The 22,959-nt window shown below is 36.7% G+C and overlaps 1 protein-coding gene across 2 annotated transcripts in view; it reads left to right on the forward strand.

Annotated features, from left to right (window-relative positions):
- arhgap32b (Rho GTPase activating protein 32b) overlaps positions 1-22,959 on the forward strand; it is a 79,395-nt gene that overhangs the window by 39,144 nt on the left and 17,292 nt on the right. Inside the window, exons 5-12 of one of the 2 annotated variants that reach the window (XM_055148583.1) lie at positions 613-699; positions 4,697-4,834; positions 5,916-6,008; positions 6,140-6,262; positions 6,571-6,648; positions 8,448-8,529; positions 10,375-10,425; positions 11,460-11,534. In XM_055148583.1, coding sequence (XP_055004558.1) covers positions 613-699; positions 4,697-4,834; positions 5,916-6,008; positions 6,140-6,262; positions 6,571-6,648; positions 8,448-8,529; positions 10,375-10,425; positions 11,460-11,534 — 727 coding nt within the window. Of the gene's footprint in view, positions 1-612; positions 700-4,696; positions 4,835-5,915; positions 6,009-6,139; positions 6,263-6,570; positions 6,649-8,447; positions 8,530-10,374; positions 10,426-11,459; positions 11,535-17,532; positions 17,780-22,959 lie in introns of those variants that run through there. The other variant, XM_055148584.1, reaches the window with a different exon arrangement.

Consider the following 22,959-nt stretch of genomic DNA (forward strand, 5'->3'; position numbering starts at 1 on the left):
GAGAAATGAGAAATAATTGAGTTTTGTTTTGTTGTCCAAAGTAGTGAAAATCTGATACTAGATCAACACTAAAACTAAGATCAAAACTAGATACTCATTCAAGCAAATACTGAAGCAAAAAAAAATCACATTACCAGGACAAAATGTATGCTTTTCTATACAGTTTTAGTATGATTTTGAGCTTTATCAAAACAAACGTAAGACCTCATGCCAAGATAAAGCAAGTACTATTATTCTGTAACATTCTATTACTAAAAAAGGAATATTTTTATCTTTGTGGTGTCATAATGGGTATCAAGTATGGAGTGGATTCCTTAGTATCGAAACTAAATTTTAATATTATGACACACTAGTCCGTACATAGACTTTTAATAAGAATTCCATGTAAAGTTTTATAAATGACACCCCAGGACATTTGACTATGAACCAAATATTCCACGTGACACACTGCAGTCTACACACAGGAAAGGGGTATTGTATTTCCTTAATAAGGAAATGAGCCCGCACGTGCAAGAGGAAGTGTTATAATTAAATGTTCTTTTTTTGTCCTCGGAAATTAAAACATGTTTTTCTTTTATGAATCTGACCCTTTGTATTGTTTGTGTTTTACAGTTGTCCCTCGGGGATGAACAGTGCGAAGTGACCCGCAACGGCTATGAATCCAAGGAGCTGGTCTACCTAGTTCATATTTACTGCCAGGTAAAGTTAGGCCAGTTCTTCAATGTCTTTTTCTTATTTCCCATGTGGCTCAATAAAGTTTGTCTAAGTCTAACCTAAGGCTGAACGATTTGGGAAAGAAGATCTAATTGTGATATTTCTGGCAAGCATTGCGATTAGATTTGGAATTTATGTTTTAATAATAGGAAGAATTCACAAAACAACTGAAATATGAACTGACAAACTAAGACTAGAATCACATTTAAGAACTTGTTTTAGCACTTTTATGCAGAGTTTTATGATTGCAATTAATCCTAACTTACATCCAGCCTCCCCCTCACCTCATTGTATTAAAATTTCACAAAAATGTATTGAGCCTATACTCTAAAGTTGGGGTTCCCAAGTGTTTTAGCTCAGGACTTCCAAAATAACCATGTAATGCACTTGCGACCCCCACTGCAGAATGAAACTGAAAGCAATAATAATTTCAATGTGTTTTAGTATTGTTTATTTTAATATCTTATAGATTATTGATTAATGTTGAGAATGTATTAAATACAGTGTTGTAATTTCAAAGTTATATCTTGAGATCATCTCGTGGCTCTTCATCTTAGTGCCTCATGCCCCACATTTGGGAACCACTGCTCTAAGGTTGGCTCTGTGTAACCTGTTTAGTTATGCAGTGTTGAGTGCAGGCTCAATTTCAGACATTTTCTAACACCTCACAGCCTCCCTTACTTATTACAAAAAATCCAAGTTATGTGGGAATTTGGGACTGAATTAAATGGAGTCATGGATGATTGCCAGGACTGTGGTGCTGAATGGAAAATGAAAGGGGTTTGGTGTGTTAAGACTTTAAAATGAAGGCTTCCAACTACATATTGAGCTGAACAAAGCAATTTATGATATTAGGCTTCGCTGGCAGTAAGTTATTTGTTTCTGGGATTATGAAGTAATTTCAGAGTAAATAGATGTTTGCATTTATGATGTAGTTTTCTTGGCTATCTTAAAGGTGTAACTTTTATTACTTTGCCTGGAATGCTCCACAGTACAGTTTTAAACTATTGTGAGAAGCAGGTGACACCATCAGGCCAATTTAAAGTCAGATCTGTGGAGAGGTGAAATGGAAATACTGAAATAATGCATATTTCTCATAAACAATAAAACACCTGTAATTGAATAAATGCTAGATAGATAAGTTAAATGCTATTCTTAAATGCTATTCTATGGAGACAAGCAGGTGGCAGAACCCTCCACCAAAAAAGTTACTTAGTGTACCTTTAAAATACCTCAACTGTACAATATGTTTACTAGTACTGCAAGATTAATTGTGACTGAATCGAAATCGCGATTTGACTGGAGGCAATTATCAAATATTTAAATGACCATAATTTCCTTAATAAACTACAAAACATCTTGTCATATTCTGCATAAAAGCTGCTAAATCTGTAATTTAGATCTGTACAAACATTCTCTGAAATGTGATTTTTGTATTAGTTTGTCAGTTCATATTTCAGCCTTTCATCAATTCTTCTGGACATGTTTAAAATATGAACTTTATACAGAATCCTATTATTAAAACATAAATCGCAAATGTTTATCCAAAAAGAAAACGTAATTAGATATTATGTTTACATGTTGTAGATTTGTCAGATTTTCCGTAGCCAGCCTGTACATGCTCCTCAGCTGGTGAAGCCTAATCTCCTCCAGTGGCATTTTTGATGGGGTTTCATGCATTCCTCTGCAAAGATCCTGTTTCCTTTGAGTGACCTTGGCAACGCCTGAGTTCTCTCCCTCTCCGCACTTGGCAGCACCTCTGTCTCGTAACCACTGGAAAATTGCTAAATTCAAACCCTTTCTTGTTTAACCGGTCCAAAAAATTGTCTTTTAAGGGGAGAGATTTTTGACTATTAAACACAGAAAGTAGCACAGAAAGATTGAATCATTTCCACTGGCTCAGAGGGACCACAACTAGAGACATGATTTTAAAGTGGGGCAGGGAGGCAGAGAGTTCCCCATGTCTACACAGTTCTCCCAGCGGTGTCTCTGATAATACACTGAAGTACTATTTGAAATACTCCAGTCCATTCCCCTTTATTTATATATCACTTTTTATTAGCAGTTGCTGCAAAGTAAACTTAAAATAGTAATTACTGCAATGAATGAACGTCAACTCCAACTTCACAACGAAGGAATAACTGCATTGGCAAATCAATTCACTTCCACAAACAAAAAATTGCTAACCCTGTAGTTTGATCTCTCCAAAACGTGTTGAATTTTTGGTTTGTCTTTTTGTCAGTTCTTCTTGATTTAAAATGTGAACTTGAACAGCACTCTAGTATCAAAAGAAATCACAAGTCTTGTGGCAATGCTTGTAAAAAAAAATAAAAAATCACTATTGGATATTTTTCCCCAAATCATTCAGCACAACTCTAACTTCACAGAGAGACCGCATTCTTTTATTTGCCCATTGTTTGAATTTATGCCATAATAAACATCCTGTAAAAGTGGGACGTGTCTTGTATAAACACTGAAAACATGTGGGTTCACAGTAGAATGATGTACACATAATCAGAAATAGGCTTCTGCAATAGTTTGAAGGTGACACTGTATTCACTGAGGTGCACCAAATATATAATGAATGTGTCTATAAAAATTTGAAGGCCATAGCACATCTAAAGCCTGGGACAAGGCCAGAAGTTTTATTGTCATTGCCAGTGAACACAATTTACAAACTAGGTACTTGCTTTGGTGATATGGTACAACATAAAACAAGGAATAGTAATAGTGAACATAAAGAATGATAACATAAAATAAAGGCATGCAAATAATGAGTGCATATACATGCACATCAGTATCCCGATCGGGTATACGCAGTATTCCAGTTTCAGTATCCTGAATAAAGCAGTATCCTGGTTATGAGAAACTGGGATACTCTAGCTGGTATATTCTGATGGTAACCGGGATACTGTGGCATGTATACACAGTATCCCGAATACTACTATTACCGGGATATGGCTAATAACCAGGATACTGATGTGCATGTATATGCGCTCAGTAAGGTGTTTGATAGAAATAGAATGGATAAATTTAAAGGTCAGATAATTGAAAGAAAATAGATGGATGGCTGGATGAATTTAAAGGGCCTACATTTCACAGAACTGACTCTTGTGTGTTTTAAGTCATGTTAGAATGTTGTTACCCCCTCAAACATATCTGGGGTTATGTTTTGTTTCATTCACACATTTCCGTAATCTTTTATTATTATTCTGTGTACATCTCTCCATCTTTTGCCATTTGTTAAGTAGAGACTGGCAGTTGCAGGGCTGAAATTATCTAAATGATTCTACTGAGTTTAAAAACACAGTGCAGCACTTACTGTATTACCACATGACATCACAAGGTGGAACACAGTGCTTACCGTTTGAGAGAAAAACTCAGACTAAATATGCAGGATTTGTGTGTTAATGTGTGAATGAAACACAACTCCAGGTATGTTTTTTGTGAAGAAACATTATAAATAGAAGAAAAAACAGTGTAGTATATATAATTTCTACAATATGAGCAAGAACAGTTTAAGACTTAATGAAAGATTTGGGAAAAATATCTAATTGCAATATTAGATAGTATATAAGTATTAGATTATGTTTTAATAAGAGGATTTGGTTTAAAGAGAACAATTTAAATCTGTCCAGAAGAATTGACAAAAAGAGGGAAGTATGAATTAAACTAAACTACAGGGATACCAGTTTTATGCAGAGTATGACACAATATTTAGTTTTTGTAGAGGAAATTATGGTCCTTCAAAGTTGCAGCCTTTGTCATTTGCTAACTGCGTCCATTCAAATTGCTATTTCAACTCAATTGTGATTCATTTTGCAGCCCTACAACAGTGCAAAGCAGTTCTCATAGAGATTTGTTGTGCGAGTTATTTAAAGTGCTCATTTATTTGCTCTAGTTTTACACTGGTGCTCTGTTTGAATTATTGTTGGAGTATCGCAAAGTGCTACATTCATTTATGTATTTGTCATATTCGTAGGGTCGGAGCTGGATTGTGAAGCGCAGCTATGAGGATTTCCGAGTCCTGGATAAACATCTGCACCTCTGTATCTACGACCGCCGCTTCTCCCAGCTGCCTGAGTTACCCCGAGTGGACAGTCTGACCGACCAATCAGAAGTAAGCTCTGAATCTGTCATTGCTTCACAACACAAGAGGACTGTAGTAGTTTAGTCGTTTATTTGATTATTTGTATTAGTCAACTAGTTATTGTGTTTAGACTATAAGAATTTATGTGGGACATTAGAAAGAAGAAGCTATGGATCGAGTTACTTGAAGATTTGTAAGTGAATCTGCTTATGAATACTTTGTTTCCTATTAACTTTTCAGTTTAAATCATTGTTTTTGCATGACGTCCCATGCAGTTGTAGCTTTCTGAGTGCATTTTGTGAGTGTAAAGATGTGTAATAGTTTTAACATGCCCCTTTCTATCAATAATAAATCATTTTATTTATGTAGCACTTTTCTAAACATTTTACTCTTCTAATCGATCGGCAGGACATGTCTTTAGTTGACCAAGAACAGCCCAACATCAAAATACTAAATGCTAATAATATGTAATACAGATGGGGGCAGTTAAAATAAAATGCTGAGTTTTTTTGTAATACAGTGAGCTCAAGTGTCCAGAATAGAAATGGTCAATTTCAACATGTTTGAATTTTAGATATTTCTCATGAGAATACCATGTTATTAACTGAGGAAACTGTCTCTTACCTTCCCCTTTTTGAGAGGATGATACCATCACAGTCATCAAGTTCATATTGTAGTAATATTATAATGAGTACAAAACAATGCTACACATTTTTCACCCCTGATGACCTCAGTTCAGGTTGCACTAGGTCTGTCAAAGGGATGTTTGTAGAATGCAAACCTGATATTGTTGTTGAGTGTGTGAAATGAAAACTGGAGTGGCCCAAACCTTTATGTCCAAATGAGACTAAAAGAATGTCGAGGTATAAAGTGAACTGGTGAAACCTGTTTGTCTCTTGGGACTATTGTGTTGGGGAATAAAAGCTTCACCAACTGCTGTGGCTGAAAAGTAATCTGATCTCAAATATGCCTGGAATCACCATTTCTCTGCTTATTGACAGTTTAAAATAGTCTGTCAACATGACCACAGGAGGACTGCATACACTCTGTACTGTATGGCTCATATGGCTCTTGGCTAATGTAAAGACCCTATGTGCTGTCTTCTCTTTAGTCAGTTTCCCAGATGTTGTTGGCGTACCTCTCGCGGCTCTCAGCCATCGCTGACAACAAAATCAACTGTGGGCCAGCGCTCACATGGATGGAGGTGAGGCGGGATTGGGAATAGTCCTCTATTTCACTATATGAGCACTTTATTATTCTCTTTTGCATATTTATGTCAGAATAAAAGATGATGAAAACCAGAGGGTGAAATATGTTTATTGGTCTATTTCCCAGGTCGACAATAAAGGGAACCATCTATTGGTCCATGAAGAGTCATCCATCAATGTTCCAGCTATAGCTGCTGCTCATGTCATTAAACGATACATCGCCCAGGCCTCTGATGAACTGTCCTTTGAGGTCAGAAAGATTACATCACACTCTCTATTCCTACTTTTCTCTTGTGCTAAATACAAAAGAATGTAAAGGATTCAGGAGACTCAGGCAGTGATAAGTGATGAGCGGAAACGCTGAGATCTGTTTTTCCGATACAAATGTCGACTGTGAACAGCTCAGCAGCTGAATAGGGATTTTTTTACACTAGAACTCTATGCAAATCACTGGGGCTGCCAACCCTTACTAGAAAGTGCCCCAGTTTCTGCAATCAGTGCTCCCAATAGAAACTGTGGCTCTGTTAACTCATCTTTCTCCCCCGTGTGGCTCTGCAGGTGGGCGACATCGTGTCTGTGATTGACATGCCTCCGAAGGAAGACACCACATGGTGGAGGGGCAAACATGGATTTCAGGTGTGCGCTTTAGAAAACTTCAATGACAAAGATAAACTCTAAAACAAATCTTCTCTCTTTCTGAGTCACAGTGTTTTTGAGCACATCAAACATGAATGCCTTCACCTACTGTGGAAAGTAGTTTTACTGTCTCACACTTAAAGGGCTGAACTTTGTAGCAGCAGCAGTTCCCTCTTTGAGGATTCCAGTGGGGATTTTATCAGAATCAGAATTGCTTTTAAAATATTTTTGGTACAGATGTGCAGTCGACCAGCAGAAGAGTTACAGTAAAACAAAAATCAAGTATTTTTAATCAGTTAAACCCGTGTTGAAAATATAATAAACATACATTATAACTTAACTTTCATAATATAGTGCCTGCCTAGATATTCTCCCTTTAGCCAATAAAGTGGAATGGGATCCTTACGTCACTATACAGACAAGTATGTAGGTCATTCCACAAAACTGATGCCTTTTCAGCTATGAAAAATTTAATTTTGCATATTTAATTTGCATATTAAAATTCTTTTTTCTAACCACCTCTAACTTCCCTGTTTAATTTTTTAATAGGATTGACTTTCAAAATCGGTAGTCAACAAAAATTACTTATCCATGTTAGGTAGTTCAAAGCCACTGTTTAGGGACAAGCTCAAAAACAAATTATATTTTAATTGCTTGACTATTATTTAAAGGGGTTTTAAATTATTGGATATAAAACAAAACTGCCTAAATTCTCTTTTCACCTTCTAAAAATTAGCTTTGATGGAAATGTTATGATTAATTTCTTTGGGACATAAAATGCACTGATGTGGAATGACCCATATACAGGTTTTATTGAACACAGACAATACGCTGAAATGGTGTGACCCCCATGTGACCTCTGTAGTAGGTTTCACAGGCAGCAGCCCCTGTGTTTGTTTTGGCCTGTTGCCCACGCAGAGCAGTGTGCTGGTACTAACAGCTCTCTCTCTCTGTGCCCTACTGTTTCACACGAGCAAGAAATGCCCTTTTATGCAGTCTTTTATTTAGACATTACACAAATGCACTATAAGCTTTTCATCATATTAACCACTGCACATATTATTGTTTTAAAACTGCAGAACCACCACTGGCCAGTTGGGGGTAGTATGTAGTGTGCAGGGGTGGACTGGGCAACATCTGGCTGCGTTTACTGTCATGAGTGTACTATCAAGTTTAACTGTTGGGATAGTGGGCCTCACATGGGGGAGCAACAGGGAGTGTGAATAGAGTTTCAATGTTTAAAGCTGCTCTACGTAACTTTTCTGGCTTGTGTCCAAGTGTGGCATTAAACGTCTGTCTATCTTGCATTTGTTACTCAGAAACACCTCGAAAAACAGACATTATTACTGTAAGAAGGGTCACCTCTTCACAGATCTGACCTGTAACTTGGCCTACAGGTTTCACCTGCTAGTCTCCATCAAAATACATAAATAAATACCATACTTTGTCTCCATTGAGATGATATTGCCTTGCCTATAATGTTTTCAACAGGTGACAAAACCTACACCAGAAAAGTTACATATTGCACCTTAAAACTTAATTAAAGTCTTAATAATGTAAGTACAAACTATAATAACAGCAAAAAAATAAACTGCGAAAAGTAATCAAGATATCTAAAAAATATAAATCTAAATAATCAAGGCCGCAAAAAATGCTTACCTTGAGTATACAATTAAACTGATGTGTATATGTATAAGTTATATTTTATATTTACTATATTTTATACATCTAGGCTATATAAGAGGTGTGAAGTTGAATTCTTATTGCCTGTTTGCCTGTCCCTCCCTCTCTTCTCGCAGGTTGGCTTCTTTCCCAGTGAGTGTGTGGAGCTCATAAATGACAAAGTGCCACAGTCTATGACCAACTCTGTGCCAAAACCAGGTACGACTGCTCCTCGATCAGAATCAGGAAATGTGTTAAGGACAGGATCACAGATGGAGGTTTATCATCTTTACTAATTGTAGCTGTGGTGACCACCTGTCCCTTGTCCCACTTGTACATATCAAAACTGGGACTAGACTATGAAATTCAGAACTAAACCAGGACTAGGACAGGACTAAGCCAATGCAAGACTAAGCTGGACTCAACTGGACCCAACAAGGACAAGTGTGAGCGCACCCTTAGGTAATGTCCCACCTTTTCACTAGTGCCACATGAAAGGTGTAAAACTGTGTTATTTACATAGAAAACCAGTCCTTCTGGTTGTAATCTGATGTAATCTATTGATATTACAAACTAACAGTGTTGTAAAGGATTTTGAAAAATCATACGTTTTTATTACATCATATTATTATTCATAGTATTTATAAGAAAACATTGTGCCCATCCCACCATGTCTTAACACACTGCTCAACTTTATCAACTATTTGAGGTGGTCACCTTAGTTGTAGCAATAGTGGTCAAAATAACTTATGGAAGTTGGAAATTCTGCTTTTCCTGCTTTTATTTTAGACATTGAAAGTAGCACTGGCATTTCTCTTTCCTATCTTCCCTTCATTTCTCGTTATTTGCATACAGGTTATGTCATAAACTTAACTAGCCTAGTATTTAAAAGTAATCGTCATCCTTTTCCTTTTGAAGTGCTGTTTAATACTTGACTGGCTAACTATGCAAATGACTCAAAGACGACACAGACCCAGAGTGTTAGGGACACGTATAGTTAAATATTTGTGCGTCTTTTATGGCTATGAGCTAAAGATGAGGTGTGTTTGAACTTTGAACTGACACTGAACGGCATAGTGCAATCCAGATGAAATACCACGTGTGCAGAAATAACCCCAGACTGTAGATCAATCAGACCACGTCATTTTCCTTCACATCCAAAACATGATTCATCCAATATGACTCACTTTATACCACTCACTTTCAGGCACTGAAATGTGTTTTGTAGTGAAGAAAATTACTAAAACTTAAGACCAGATTAATAACAGTCTGTAGGATGCTGGGTTCCCTTTGTGTAGCTCACAGCACGTAATTCAGTAAAGCACTCTCCTGACCAAAGCCCTGTGTCATCCTGCCCTGCCTGTCCATTTTGCTTTCAAAGTGCTTGGGTTTGCCACTGTTTTGCATGTTATACAATTACACAGAAAGAAAGCAGGTAGAGTTTCATCTTTTCGCACTAGACTAAACATGGTTTAATTCGAATTTGTTGTAAATCTTCAGATTCCCTGTTGCAGTGTTAATTTTAACCATTGAAAATAGAACATGTTTTAACGAGTCTAGTTTTAGTTGATGAAAATGCCATGCTAATTTAGTCGATCAACTCCATAATAGTTTTAGTTAACTAAATAATATATTTTTGCATTTTAGTTATGATAAATTCCATTACAGACGTGTTACTTGGACATTTTTATGGTCTGGTTTGGGGCTCTGGAAATTGGAATTGAAAAATGGAACTTGGATCTGGTCTCCACTTGTTCCTTTCATTTATTCAAGGTTCATTTGGTACTAATATGTTCACTGGATAAAATATTACCTTGTACTCAGAGTTTTTATCATTCATTACAATTATTTTTTCTTTTGTTTTTAGTCAGCAAAAAGATGATAGTGATGAAATTAACATTGCTTTGTTGCCTTTATGACTAACATCACTAAAGGTTTATTGTTTGTAAAGGCGCACTGATGAATAATATGTGCTAGTGTCCAGTGGCTCTGTGCATGTTTAACTCGCACACAGTTTTCACATGTCTTTGATTGTTGCATCTGACTGTGACTCCTCTGCCTCAGCCAACCCCTGCTCTGGCCTGCAGCCTGCTTCTTGGAGTCTCTTCCCTCCGTGTGCGTGTTGGTATACACACATCATTCACCCGCCCACTAACACATATACACTGTGCTATAATGCTTCAGTCTTTGACTTACTCTATTAAAGTTGCTGTACCTGATTTTTGTCCATGTACACTACCGGTCAAAAGTTTTAGAACACCCTAATTTTTCCAGTTATTTATTGCAACATCCAACATCCAATAAACAGCTTGAAATAGTACAAAGATAAGTACTAAACAGCCAGAAGTTTAAAAAAAAAAAAAGATAAAAGTCCAAGCTCTGCCAAAACTACCTCAGAAAAAAAGAACAAGATGGTAAAGCTTGAAAACATGGAGTGTCCAGCACAGTCTCCAGACTTAAACCCCATCGAGCTGGTTTTTGGGATGAACAGGACAGAAGAGTGAAACAACCTACAATTGCCACACATTTATAGGAACTTCTGCAATAGACTTGGGAAGAACTTTCTGAAGAATATTTGATTTTTGTTGTAAAAAGGCAAGCCACAAGTGTGTTTAGCTGTTATATCTGCCAAAGGTGGACACTTTCTTGAATCAAAAGTTTAGAATATGTTTTGGTCAACAGTAAACAGTAAAAAACTGGAGAAAGTGTGGTGTTCTAAAACTTTTCACCAGTAGTGTAGTTAAGCGAAGTTTGTCTAGGCCCAGTACAGATATTGTAAAACCATCTCTTGAAACCGCTGTGTGCTGTCTGCATTTAACTTACCATGCTCGTAACTCATCCCTGCAATAAATTAAGACGCTAATTATGGGAAAGTGAGGGATACGTAAAATAAGAGAACGTTTTATTTATCCCACAAGGGTGAAATTCCAGTTTTGTTTTTTCTAAATTTTTAACATAGTAAAAATCAGGTACAACGCCTTTAAACCTTAAAACAAATTTGACCTAAACAAAACTGTGTTTTTAACATTTGAATCACTGTTACATTTTTAGTTTGTAACGTCAACTGTTTTTTCTCTTGATTTTCTATGTCTTCATCCATCCTCATCCATCGCTCCATTCGTGTCTGTTGTCCATGGCGCTGTGCACAGACTTGGAGATGGAGAGTGTTACACAGGACAGTACATGGGTGGCCGACCCGCTAAACCACTACAGCATAAGTTCAGGTAGAGCAAAATAAACATTGTGGTTTCATTTGCCCCTAACCAAAACCTAACTCCACTCTGTGTCTGAGGCCTCCTACACACTGGATGCACCACGGCTCCACCTCAGTGTGAGATCTGACGAGCAGCAGGCAACAATGAGCTCTGTCACGTGCACACCAAAAATGTGATTGTTATCTGATTAGTGGAGTTATCAGATTATGTTAATGTCACGTAAACACTAACATCTGATGTGAGCTATCGCATTTGTTTCGGATTGTTCACACCTGTGCAGGAGACACAAACTCATGTGGCAAAGATGAGAAAAAAAAAATTAAATTGAGTTACAGTTACTCTAAAAATGCATTGATAAACTGGAACACGCCTCCAGATGTTTTTGATGATCAGGTTTCTTTTGTGTATGTGAACACACAGCAATAATCAGATCTAATTATTGGATTGTCTGGTTATTCTCGTTATCTGATTTTTACTGGCCATGTAAAAGTACCCATTGTTATATTGTGAACTGATTCACAAATCATTTCTCTGTGGAGTTTAGCATCTCACGCAAAGGAAACTGAAAAGGGAAATGTTCTGTGACAGTTCATGATGGTGAGGTGATGCATCCAGTGTTTGAGGCCTAACATTTGTAGTTTGTAAACCTATAAATACTTGCATAGAAATACATATTTATTTAAAGGTCCTTAAAGTTGACTTTTGTGATCTTTAAGCCATGTTATAATGTCATTACTTCATCGAAAACATATCCAGAGTTGTGTTTTCTTTCATTTGCGCATGTTTGAGTAATCCTGCATTATTAGGCTGTCATCATCTCCAAAGCTCAAAATGCTCTAATCAACCTTGTCATGAAGAAGTAGTTTTCAAATGAACAGCCACCTTTTACCTTTTTTTTTTTTTGAGTAGAGTTTGGCAGTTTCAGGGCTAAAATCATCCAAATGATTCAAGTGAAGGTTTAAAAACATAGTTGATCTCTTCCTGTATTATAACATCACAAGTCTTTTATGTTTGTGAGAAGAACTCAGTCTAAATTATGCAGGATTTGTGTGTTAAACATGTGTGAATGAAACAAAACACAACTCTGAGTATGTTTATGATGAGGAAACATTATAACATAGATCAGAAAACAGCTTAACATGGGCCCTTTAAGTAACATCTTTCTCTAATACCACTAAAACTTTTAACATGTAATTAATGTGTTCTAGTTTGTAATTGTGTGTATTTGTTACCCATTGTGAATTGCCTAAGTATGTGTATAATGTAATATTGCCAGTCCCAAGATTTGGTCCCTCAAGTGTGTTGGAACATTAAGGTCATCTCGAAACTCTGACAATAAACCGTGAATGAAGAGAAAAGTAAAAGAAGCACTAGAACAAATATAGCAAACATTAAGTAAGCACTGCGTAACTTTTCTGATGTAGTGTCTGCATAAAAATTTAACTTCTCAAGGGGTTATTCCTCTTACGAAACAAAAGTGAAACAACAAAAAAGTTATTGCTTTTTCTGTAATGTCCCACAGTATAGCTTTAAAGCAAGGAGACAAGCAAGTGACACCACAAGGCCAAGTTACTGGTTACTGCAAGTGTTTCAAGATATTTTTGATAAATAAAAACGCCAATAATTGTTTAAAGCAGGATAAATAAGTTTGATATGTTGATACAATATATGCAATAACAGCTCCATGGAGACAAACAGGTGGCAGATCCTCCTGAAAGGTTACATAGTTCACCTTTTAAATCGCTGTATTTGTTTTCTATTGAGAGGAAAAATAATACTCTAGATTTGCCAAGTGTACCGCACATCTGTTCAGCCCCCTCCTTAAGGTGTATGCTAATGATTTTGGGGGTGACTTGGGTTTGTGTTTGTGTCTGTTTGGGGCCCGCTCAAAGACCACTGCAGGGGAGCTAGTGCTAGGTTTGAACTGCCCTTGATTTATTTAATCCTTCTACAATGAGGGGCCTGTAAACCCATCCATTGAGCGCTAAGCTTTGTCCTGCAACAGTAAGAATCCCTGTCTCCTCTCCATGGCGACTGAAAGAGCACATTCCTGCAGGGAGCCACACAGCATCGGAAAAATCTGCCTTCGCCGCTCAGACCCTCCATTCTTACCGCTAATGCTAACCGCTTCATGGCTAACTGATGGTGATGGAAACTGTTAGCATGCTGCATTCAGTGTTCCCGCTTTAAAGAAGGCCACAAGAACCGAGGGAAGGCGGGTTTCACTCCATGGGCTTGTTAGCGCAGTGTTGAATGCTATTAACAACAGAAGCAGGATTTGTTCATATACACTTAGGCCTCTCACAATAACGACATTGAAGTGTGAAGAAAATATAGACAATAAAAGAAATGAAACAAATTTATGCCACTGACAAAATAAAGTTCAAAGTTAGCTTTAAATTTCTTCACATGTACTAGACCAATGTTTCCCAAACTTTTTTTCTGGGGACCCATATTTTAAAAGTCACAATCCGTCGTGACTCAAGTCAATAGACATTATTCATAAATCACAAAATAAAAGTGGATTTGACCATTATTGAACATGAATGAGGATGTTTTATTGTTGATCGTGTCTCTCTGAACAATTAGTATTCCTCAAGTTTTAAACAATGAAAAACAGTAATTGGACCAGCAATAAAAGGATCCATAAAGTTAAACCACCTATTTGGACATTAAATGTGGCCCATTTCTTTTTCTTTTCAACATTCAATTGAACCAGCAATACTGGAACAAAAAAGTCCATAAAATATTATACAAAACATGTCTTAACATTTCAACATTTCTAATAAGATAAGTGCGCCTGTGTGCATTTTTGTGAGCACAGAAAACTCCTATTCACACATATACAGTATGTAGTAGTGAAAGGAATAAACACAGAAATACTGGCCCTACTGAGGACAGGATATTCTGACAAAATTTTTATCTAGAATGACGATAAGGTCACAGATCCGTCTATACAGCTGTATATTGCAGACGTACATGCAGATCGTGACAAGGCGACCCAAAAAAAATCTCTTGCGATCCACCTGAGTGTCGCTCTCCAGTCTTTAAGAAACAATGTACCAGGGATACAAAGAAATCTAAATTACATTTCTCTCTATCCCATGTGTAGACAAGACAGGACAAACATTTACACACGCAGACACAACAAATAACATCATCTCTAACCATGACAGTGACCATAGATAAATAAATTAAAGCTAAAAAGTCTAGTGTAAAGTACAGTGCAGTTCAGGTCAGATTGAGTATTAGCAGCACTAATAAAAGTCAGTTTCTTATGTAGGTTTAGTGCAAATGGTAAATAACTCCATAAAGCACTATTATCCCCAGAAAAAAAATACTTTGAATGTACAATATGATGAAAAACATAAGTTGTCAGAGATTAATAGCAAAATAAAACACTTGAAGTCTGTATTTATGAGTCATAAAAGTTATTGATTCAACCTTCTACAGCTTGGATCTAGTACATATAAAAAGTACCCATGATAAATGAGTTCCACAAATAATTATCCCATCTCTCATTTACTGAAATTGATACAGTAATTATGACAGGCATACATCAAATTAAAGATATTGAGATTTGAATAAAGAGTTTGCTCACTCCTTTCTTCAGACAGAGCCATCAGTTAGTGACCCGCAGCCAGATGTCTAGAGCCTCCGCGGCCTGTTCGGAGCATGTCTGGGGACCGGTCATTTGGGCAGCTGCACACTATATGAGCCAAGACAGCTGGTTATTTGAGCGAGAGGAAGGGAAATGGTGAGAGAGTTTGTGGGACAGCCGAAGATTTGACTTTTTTCAGAGGATTTCAGATCATTTCCTGGTACGGTGAAACTATGCAAGGCCCCTGTGTAATGCTCAAGGGCTTCACTTCAGACTGTTGTTGTAGACCACACCTTTGTTTTGGGGACATTTGACATCAGCATGCTGTCTCATTATTAAGACTACAAGCTTCTTCTGTAATTTTTTTAAGGCTAAACATTTTGGAGGAAATATTTAATTGTGATTTTTCTAACAAGCATTGCGATTTGTTTCGTGATTTATGTTTTAATAATAGGATTCTGTTCAAAGTTCACATTTTAAACACATTGGGGACACTTCACAATTAATTTAAACACATTTTATGCAGAAGAAGACGGGCTATTTTGTTATTTGTGGAAGAAATCATAGTACTTCAAAACTGCAGCCTTTGTGATTTGCTAATAGCTTCGATTAAAATTTTATTGTGAGTAATTTTGCAGTCCTAATCTTTCCCTTAAGTATCGTAAATGTATTCTGCAGTTACATTGACCTAGATTGTGAAATGATTCAAGATCATCTGAACGGTGCTATGTTACTTAAACATCTTAAACTCACGACAGCTGTGTTATTGTAGCGTCTCAAAACCTATGGCTCAAGCAGCACAAGGTGAAAGTTCAGATTTAAGAGTTTCACATATAACTGCCTATTTCCAGCCTCTTTACAACATAACCCTTCCATTCCTCATAGATGTTTTTCATAGTTTGTGAGCTTGTTTTGTTTCATACAGTAACCAAGTGTGTGCCGCTGTGGAAGTAATAAACTAAAGTAAACTACATGTCCGTTGAAGCAGTCACATGCAACAGAGGAAGAGTCCTGACTTTGGTCTTGTGATTCTGGACTTTCAATTAGTCTGACTTTATTTTGACTCACTGTGTGCTCTCAGGGCTCAGGCTAGATACAGAATTAATGAGATAATGCTTTAGAGGGGACCGAGGGGTGAAAGGGCTGAGAGTTGCATGCATTTTGTTCCCAGGGCAACAGTACATTTATATTTGAATAGGATGTAACATACATGTTTTGTAATTGTATAACCACACAATAGTTTTAAATCTCCTTTTTAGTCTAGATACTATTTGTGATTAATCCGTATTAAGGCAGTCTTGTTTTTAAGTGGTTGTACAACTGTTTTGATTGAAGTTAATTAAATGCTATTATACTACTCCATTATAATACTATAATATATTGTACAATTGAAGTTGAACTGTCACTGTGTTTGACGTATTAATGCATATGCTGTCTTGATAAAATAACAGCTCCTCTAGTGCAATCACCTATGTACAAGTGAGTGGGCTTTTACTACTCCACCTGCTAATTTCTAATGACAAGTTTAGACAAACATTAATGGAGATGGGTTGACACAGCACTCAAATAGTTAAGGTTAAGTAATAAATGTCCTATATTATGTAGAATGACTCTTATGAGCTTTGACATTACCTCATCAAAAACATACTCGGTACAGCACCGACTATGTTTTTGATGAGGTAATGTCATTATAACATGACTTTTGTTTTGTTTCATTCGCACGTTTGAGTAATCCTTTATTATTAGTCTGGCTACATCACCAAATGTCAAAATGCTCTGATTCACGCTAGTTTTCAAGTTAACAGATACTTTTTGCTTTAGTTTTGTAAGGTCTGAAATTATCAAAAATGATTCTAGTGAAGTTGTATAGAGTTTAAAAACACAGTGGAGCACTTCTGGCATTACCACGTGACATCACAAGGTGGAGCAGAGTGTTTTCTGAGAAAAGAGTTTGAGAAAATAACTAATTTGCAGGGTTTGTGTGTTTAACATATATGAATGAAACAAAACACAACTGCAGGTATGTTTGTGATGAGGAAACAACATTATAACATAGACCAGAGAAGGTTAAAACACCACTATAATAGAATAAAACTTTAATATGATTTACAATTGAAGTTGAGCTTTTACTAGATTTCATTAGTTTGTAGCGTTTTGTGAACTATTGAACTGTCACTTTGTTTGAAACATTAATGCTGTCTTGCCAAATTCCAGTTTGTAGGACAAGAATGCGTCTATGTACGAGACTAGTTTGTGTTTTCTCATTCAATCAGTAGCACAAAACGTTCAGAATAAGTTAATTTCGCATTACTTCGACGATGTTTACGCTGCACACAAATTAGCTCACCGTTTCGCATTTATTGTGGTAACTCGTGGTGGATTCCCATATTTCCGGGAGCACCTGAAGGCAGCAGAGTGCGCCGTAGCGGAGCTGAGCTGACTCACCAAAGAGGAGAGGCAGCGCGCCGCACGCTCTCTATAAACTTCACTAAACTGACGCGAAATACTTTATAAAGTCAAGTCAAACTTTGTATCACTAACTTTTCCACGTGCTCTTCGAGGGATAGCGACAAAGATATGAAGTTAGCTCCTCTTGGATTTTTTTTCTAACTAAGTCTTGTCATTGAGTCCTATCTCGCGCTATGGAGCCAAGGTAAGAAAGCGGCATGAGAACAGATCAAGTTGTGAAATTAGAAAATGGACTGTTAATTATGACTTTAATTTACTGCACAGTTCACGTGGTGGTTTCAGGAAAAAAATAGCTAGATAGGCTAAGCGTGGTAGCCTATTTTATATGCGAAACTTTGGTCTAAAGAAGTCTGGAAAATATTGTTCCCTCTGTGACTGTATGACCAATTTATTTCCAGATTAAGGGAAGGTTCTTTCCAGTTCCACACATATGGAGACTGTATCCATTTTTCTTTCATTTGTGGGGAATATCATGTGTAGCCTACGTATGCAGGACAAGAGATTAATTATAGCTCCCAAAGTTTGATTTGACACGCGTAGACTACATCTGAGTGTGACTGGTGTGGTCATAGTTGATTTTGACTGACGATTCTTTTAGTAATTGAGTAGTCAGCGATTTATTTTTATTAGTCGGGTAGTCAAACAGTTGGGATATTTCTGACTGTTGTACATTGAGATTTGATTCATTATTAATAAAATAATGGTTAAAAATGCTGACTTATACAGAATATTTGCTGATAATTTGTATTATTGATACAAATCTGAACTTATTAATAGTGCTTCCCCTGTCTTTGTTATAAAGAGTTTTTGGCATGTGTTTTACAATCTGTGTAGTCCAGACAATTACAAATATCAACAAAAAGTATTATATACAAGTACTATATTTTAATAATCCACTAGTCACAATTATTCCAGTGAATGTTGCAGCCCCAATTCAGGTACAAAATACCAAAAATTAGGTTACATAGACCAGTAGGCCATGGGCCAGACCCCAAAATTTGACATATTGGAGTCAGTGATTTTTGGAAAGTTCCATATCTACACTTTATATTTTGGTGTGATAGACTTTTCCTAGTTTCAGCTGTATACCAGTCATCAGCCTTTGAATTGTACAAACCCTGTGTTGAAAAATGCACTTTAGATACAGCTATATGGATTAATTCTAGTCCTTTGATGGTTTGTTATAAATGTGTAATAGCTTAAGCCTTAATTCTTAAGTGCCTGTTCCTCTGTGCTTCCCTGTTATATCTGTGGTCAGTGATGCAGTCAAACATGGGACAATAAGGCGTTTTGTTCCTCTTATCTGAGGACACACTTTGGTGATTGCTATGAACAGAGGTCACTGTCTCTTATGACTTCCATTTAGCACACACAGTTCTGGTGTTTACATGGCAAACAAAAACATCTAAGGCCTGCCACCATGTGCTGACTGCCCATGTCAGTACAGGTCCAGTCAGATGAAACTCTTTTGAAATTGAATTACGACAAAATAAATCACTTCTTTTTTCCTCTACTTGATTTAGTTTTGCCTTATTAAACAAAAATCAAATTGTTTTTCAATATTAACTTTAATAATACAGATTTTAATCATTGCCATTTAACACAAAAGTAGTATTTTTTTCTTCTTGAGTCTGAATACAGCTCCAAACCACATGCTACCACAAAAAATGACTGTTAATCCCTCTATTAAAAAGACCAAGCAGATCATTGACAATTAAAATAATGACTCCATCCCACTTCAAATCACATTAACTTGCATTAAGTTCATACAAAATGGCCTAGATTTTACTTCCCCATAAAAGTTTTCCTCAGGCCTAAGCAAGTCTTTATAACAGATGTGGTTGTGGTAACTGTATCCTGTCTATTTACATGACAATTTGGTGGTTTTGCTACAGCTCAGGGGAAGGCATTTTGAATTTACCGCCCCTCTCCACCTACACACTGAGACAGTGCAGAGGCTCAGGGGGGGGAGGGGGGAGCAGAGACTATTGTAAAGCCCAGATGAAGTTGGGTCTGGTCTCGGCTCCTCAGGCCCTGGACTATTTGGAGTAAATGAGAGACACAGAGCTTGTATCAAATATCTCTGCCTACAGACTGTCAGTTTCACTGCTCTACTTTTGGAGGTTGGATCACTGCTGCTGTTGGTTAGGCCTGTCACAATAACAAATTTAGAAGCATGATATATTGTTATAGAAAAATATTGTGATAAACGATAATACGCTGTAACAAATAAATAGCAGAATTAACTAATATTGAGCGTTAGATGTAATTTTTTCTGCAATCTACAGCTCAAATCATGCATTATTAGATATAAATGGAAAATATCTCCCTACTATTACAAAGATGGGATTGATGTATTAATTAAAGTCACTAATTGAATCGCAATCACAATGCTTGTCAGAAAAATCTTTATTGGACATTTTGCCAAAATCGTTGAGCCCTATATTTGAAGCTGTCTCTTGGCTTTGGGATCTGTCTCACTAATTGAATACAAGTACAGAGCTGGAGCACAGAAGAGAGGGCATGATGTTTCCAATTATGCCTGTAATTGTTCCTTTGCTTGTTTGGCCTTGTGTCTCGTCACTACCTGGCTTCATTTTGCAAATGGAAAAGCCTTGTCAAGTGTTTGTCAAGTACTGAATCTCTCCTGTTGAAAAGGCCTCATGTAAGAGAGAGTCTATTGTGTCACAGCAACCAAAAAGTATTTAGTGTACTACATGAAAATTACTCTATAGTTTAATTATCGCGGTCATCTTATTTTGCAGTCAGAAATATCTGTTATTTTGGCCTGAAATGTGTGGTTCTGTTGTTTTGAACGATAGAGCAGCTGTTATCCACATGACATAGATACCATTGCTCGTTACCACAACTGTAGTACTTAACTGAATTAACATAATATATAACGTTTTTTGTTTGTTTGCTTCGAGTGTTGTCAAATTACTATAATGTAAAACTTGATTTCTCTTCTTTTTTTAAACAAAGATTGAGTATAAGATCGTGATATTTCTAAAACGATTCAAGAAAGGTCACATTTTTTCCTTTCTGTGTTTTTTATTTTAGAATCATACACACACTTGTTCAAATGAGTATCTAGTTCAATACTATAATACTACTAAAATTTAGAATCGATTCACTATCTGATTTTTTTTATTTATAAATTATGGAAATCTAGCACTGTTGTTATAATAATTAATTATATAAAACATAATATATATATTTTAAATGGTGTGAAGTCCTCTCAAAGTTGCCTTTAAACAGGAACTGAAACCAATGAATAATTTCATTAACCCAGACTGAAAGTTAAAAATGCGATACATGGCATATATATTAAGTAGCTCATACAAAACAAAAGTGATAACACAGTCCAGACTGTTGTTTAAATGGCTGTCATGTAGCTTTGAGCACTGTCATCACTGTCCAGTCACAGCTGTATCTGTATCCAGGCTCTCCCCCCTCTGTCCTTTCCACAGCAGCAGGTCTGATCTGGCTCCTCTGGCTCTTGTGATGCTTTGCTCAGTCAAGATCTGTGCCCCTGAGCCTTTATCACACTGACCATGAGCAGATGGGAGTATCTGCCACCCTCCTCTTCCCCACTTCCTCCTGTCAGCCCTGCTTAATAAATAAAAGCAGTGTTCTTTAATAAAGGAGACTATAGTGTCCCCATAGTCTAAAAGTCACTCCCACTGTCTAAAAACAACCTGGACTATACACTGGCAGCACAAAGTCACACTTTGCTGCTGTCTTATTCTAAACATTTAAAAGTAACTATACTGAGCTAAGAGGACTGCGTTAAAGAAGCACTGTGTAGCTTTCCTTGGGGAGGATCTGCCACCTGCTTGTCTCTGTGATTATCTTATTGCTTTGTCTGGAATATTCCACATTGAAGTTGTTTTTATTGCTCAAAATGACCTTGACATACAGGCCTTCGTACTGTTAGTAGGCTCACCTCTCCATAGATCTGGCCTGTAATTTAGCTTAGACAAGGCTAATTCCATATTTTAGCACATTCCAGGCAAAACAATAACATAACAACAACCTTTAAGATTAAATGTAGCCAATAATTATAATAATATAATATTTGTTTATATGCCACAGATTGTATAAGATGAAATAGTCTCTATAAAGCCTACAAGAAACTCTGTAAAAGCAATGTGGTACAGCAGATAGTACTATTGCACAGCCCTCTCCCTCTCCAGCTCTTATGAGACGAGGGCCCTGTCAGATGCCTCCACAGTGAGTAAACAAAGCTGCATCAGCACATTTGTCTGTGGGCACCAAAGGAATTTCTCCCTCAGGGTTCAGTGGAGTCTACTTTACTCTAAAATGTAGTGATGGCTCTTGTTTACAGATGCTCGTACAGTTACAAAGGTCACCGCTTCTTAAATGACTGGTCTTGTTTCCAGTGGATTACTTTGGAGTAGATCGGTACAGACTGAAAGTGTTTCGATTGTCTTAATGATTCTGTGCATGATTCTTTCTCATATATTTGAGAAAAGTATGTCTTGCTCTCGTACAGATATATTGTATAATTTTTTCAGCAAGTCACATGGAAAAATCCTTTTAAAATATATCTTTGTGTTTATTTATATTTATGTTTTATCATATGTATGTCAGGTGATGCTTACACTCTGTTTTAATTGTTATTTGGCACCAACAGTAAGCTCCTTGTGACTGTTGTTTTGCTGTAATTATCTACTAGTAATTATAGAGTGCTTTACTGTCCAATAATCAGGAAGTGTACGTTAGCATGCGAGTTATTGTTAACATTCACAGCAAAACCTCACACCTCCTCTTAGTCAGACCATCCCAGTCCTGCAGGCTGCCAGCGTTTTTTGAACCTCAGAGTGTATCATATAAAACTATAACATATAAACAAGACAAACTCTAGACGTGGACTGGGCTCAAATCATAGGTGCCAAATTTCATATTGTTGCGAGAATGGCGTATTTTCTCAGTGAGTCCTTTGTAGCACCACTCCTATGTGAACATTATAGTCTTGCAGTTTGCTTATTCATTGTGTGTCATCCTGGAAGCAACAGAGAGCTGAATATGTTTCTCACCAGCTCATTAGTACAGCCCCAATCCCCTTGTCTACGCCTAAGCCCTTATTGGACTGTCAATGAAATCTGTTGCCAATAATTTGTGGAATAGGCAGCAGCATTAATTTTACTTCCACCAAGGACAAAACATTTTCTCCTGCTTAACAGATTTCTTTCCGTTTTCTTGTGTTTCTTTCACTGTTGGTCTGATCTTTTGAATCAGAAAGATAAAAATATTTTAAGAAATGCACATTATATAGTTAAAGTAATGGTTTCTGATTGTGAAAATTGCATTGTCTGATTATTGTGATATAGGTTTAAGTTT

This window comes from Boleophthalmus pectinirostris, unplaced genomic scaffold, assembly GCF_026225935.1.
Source record: "Boleophthalmus pectinirostris isolate CB_2022bp ecotype Guang Dong unplaced genomic scaffold, ASM2622593v1 HiC_scaffold_12, whole genome shotgun sequence".
In the NCBI taxonomy this organism is placed as follows: domain Eukaryota; kingdom Metazoa; phylum Chordata; class Actinopteri; order Gobiiformes; family Gobiidae; genus Boleophthalmus; species Boleophthalmus pectinirostris.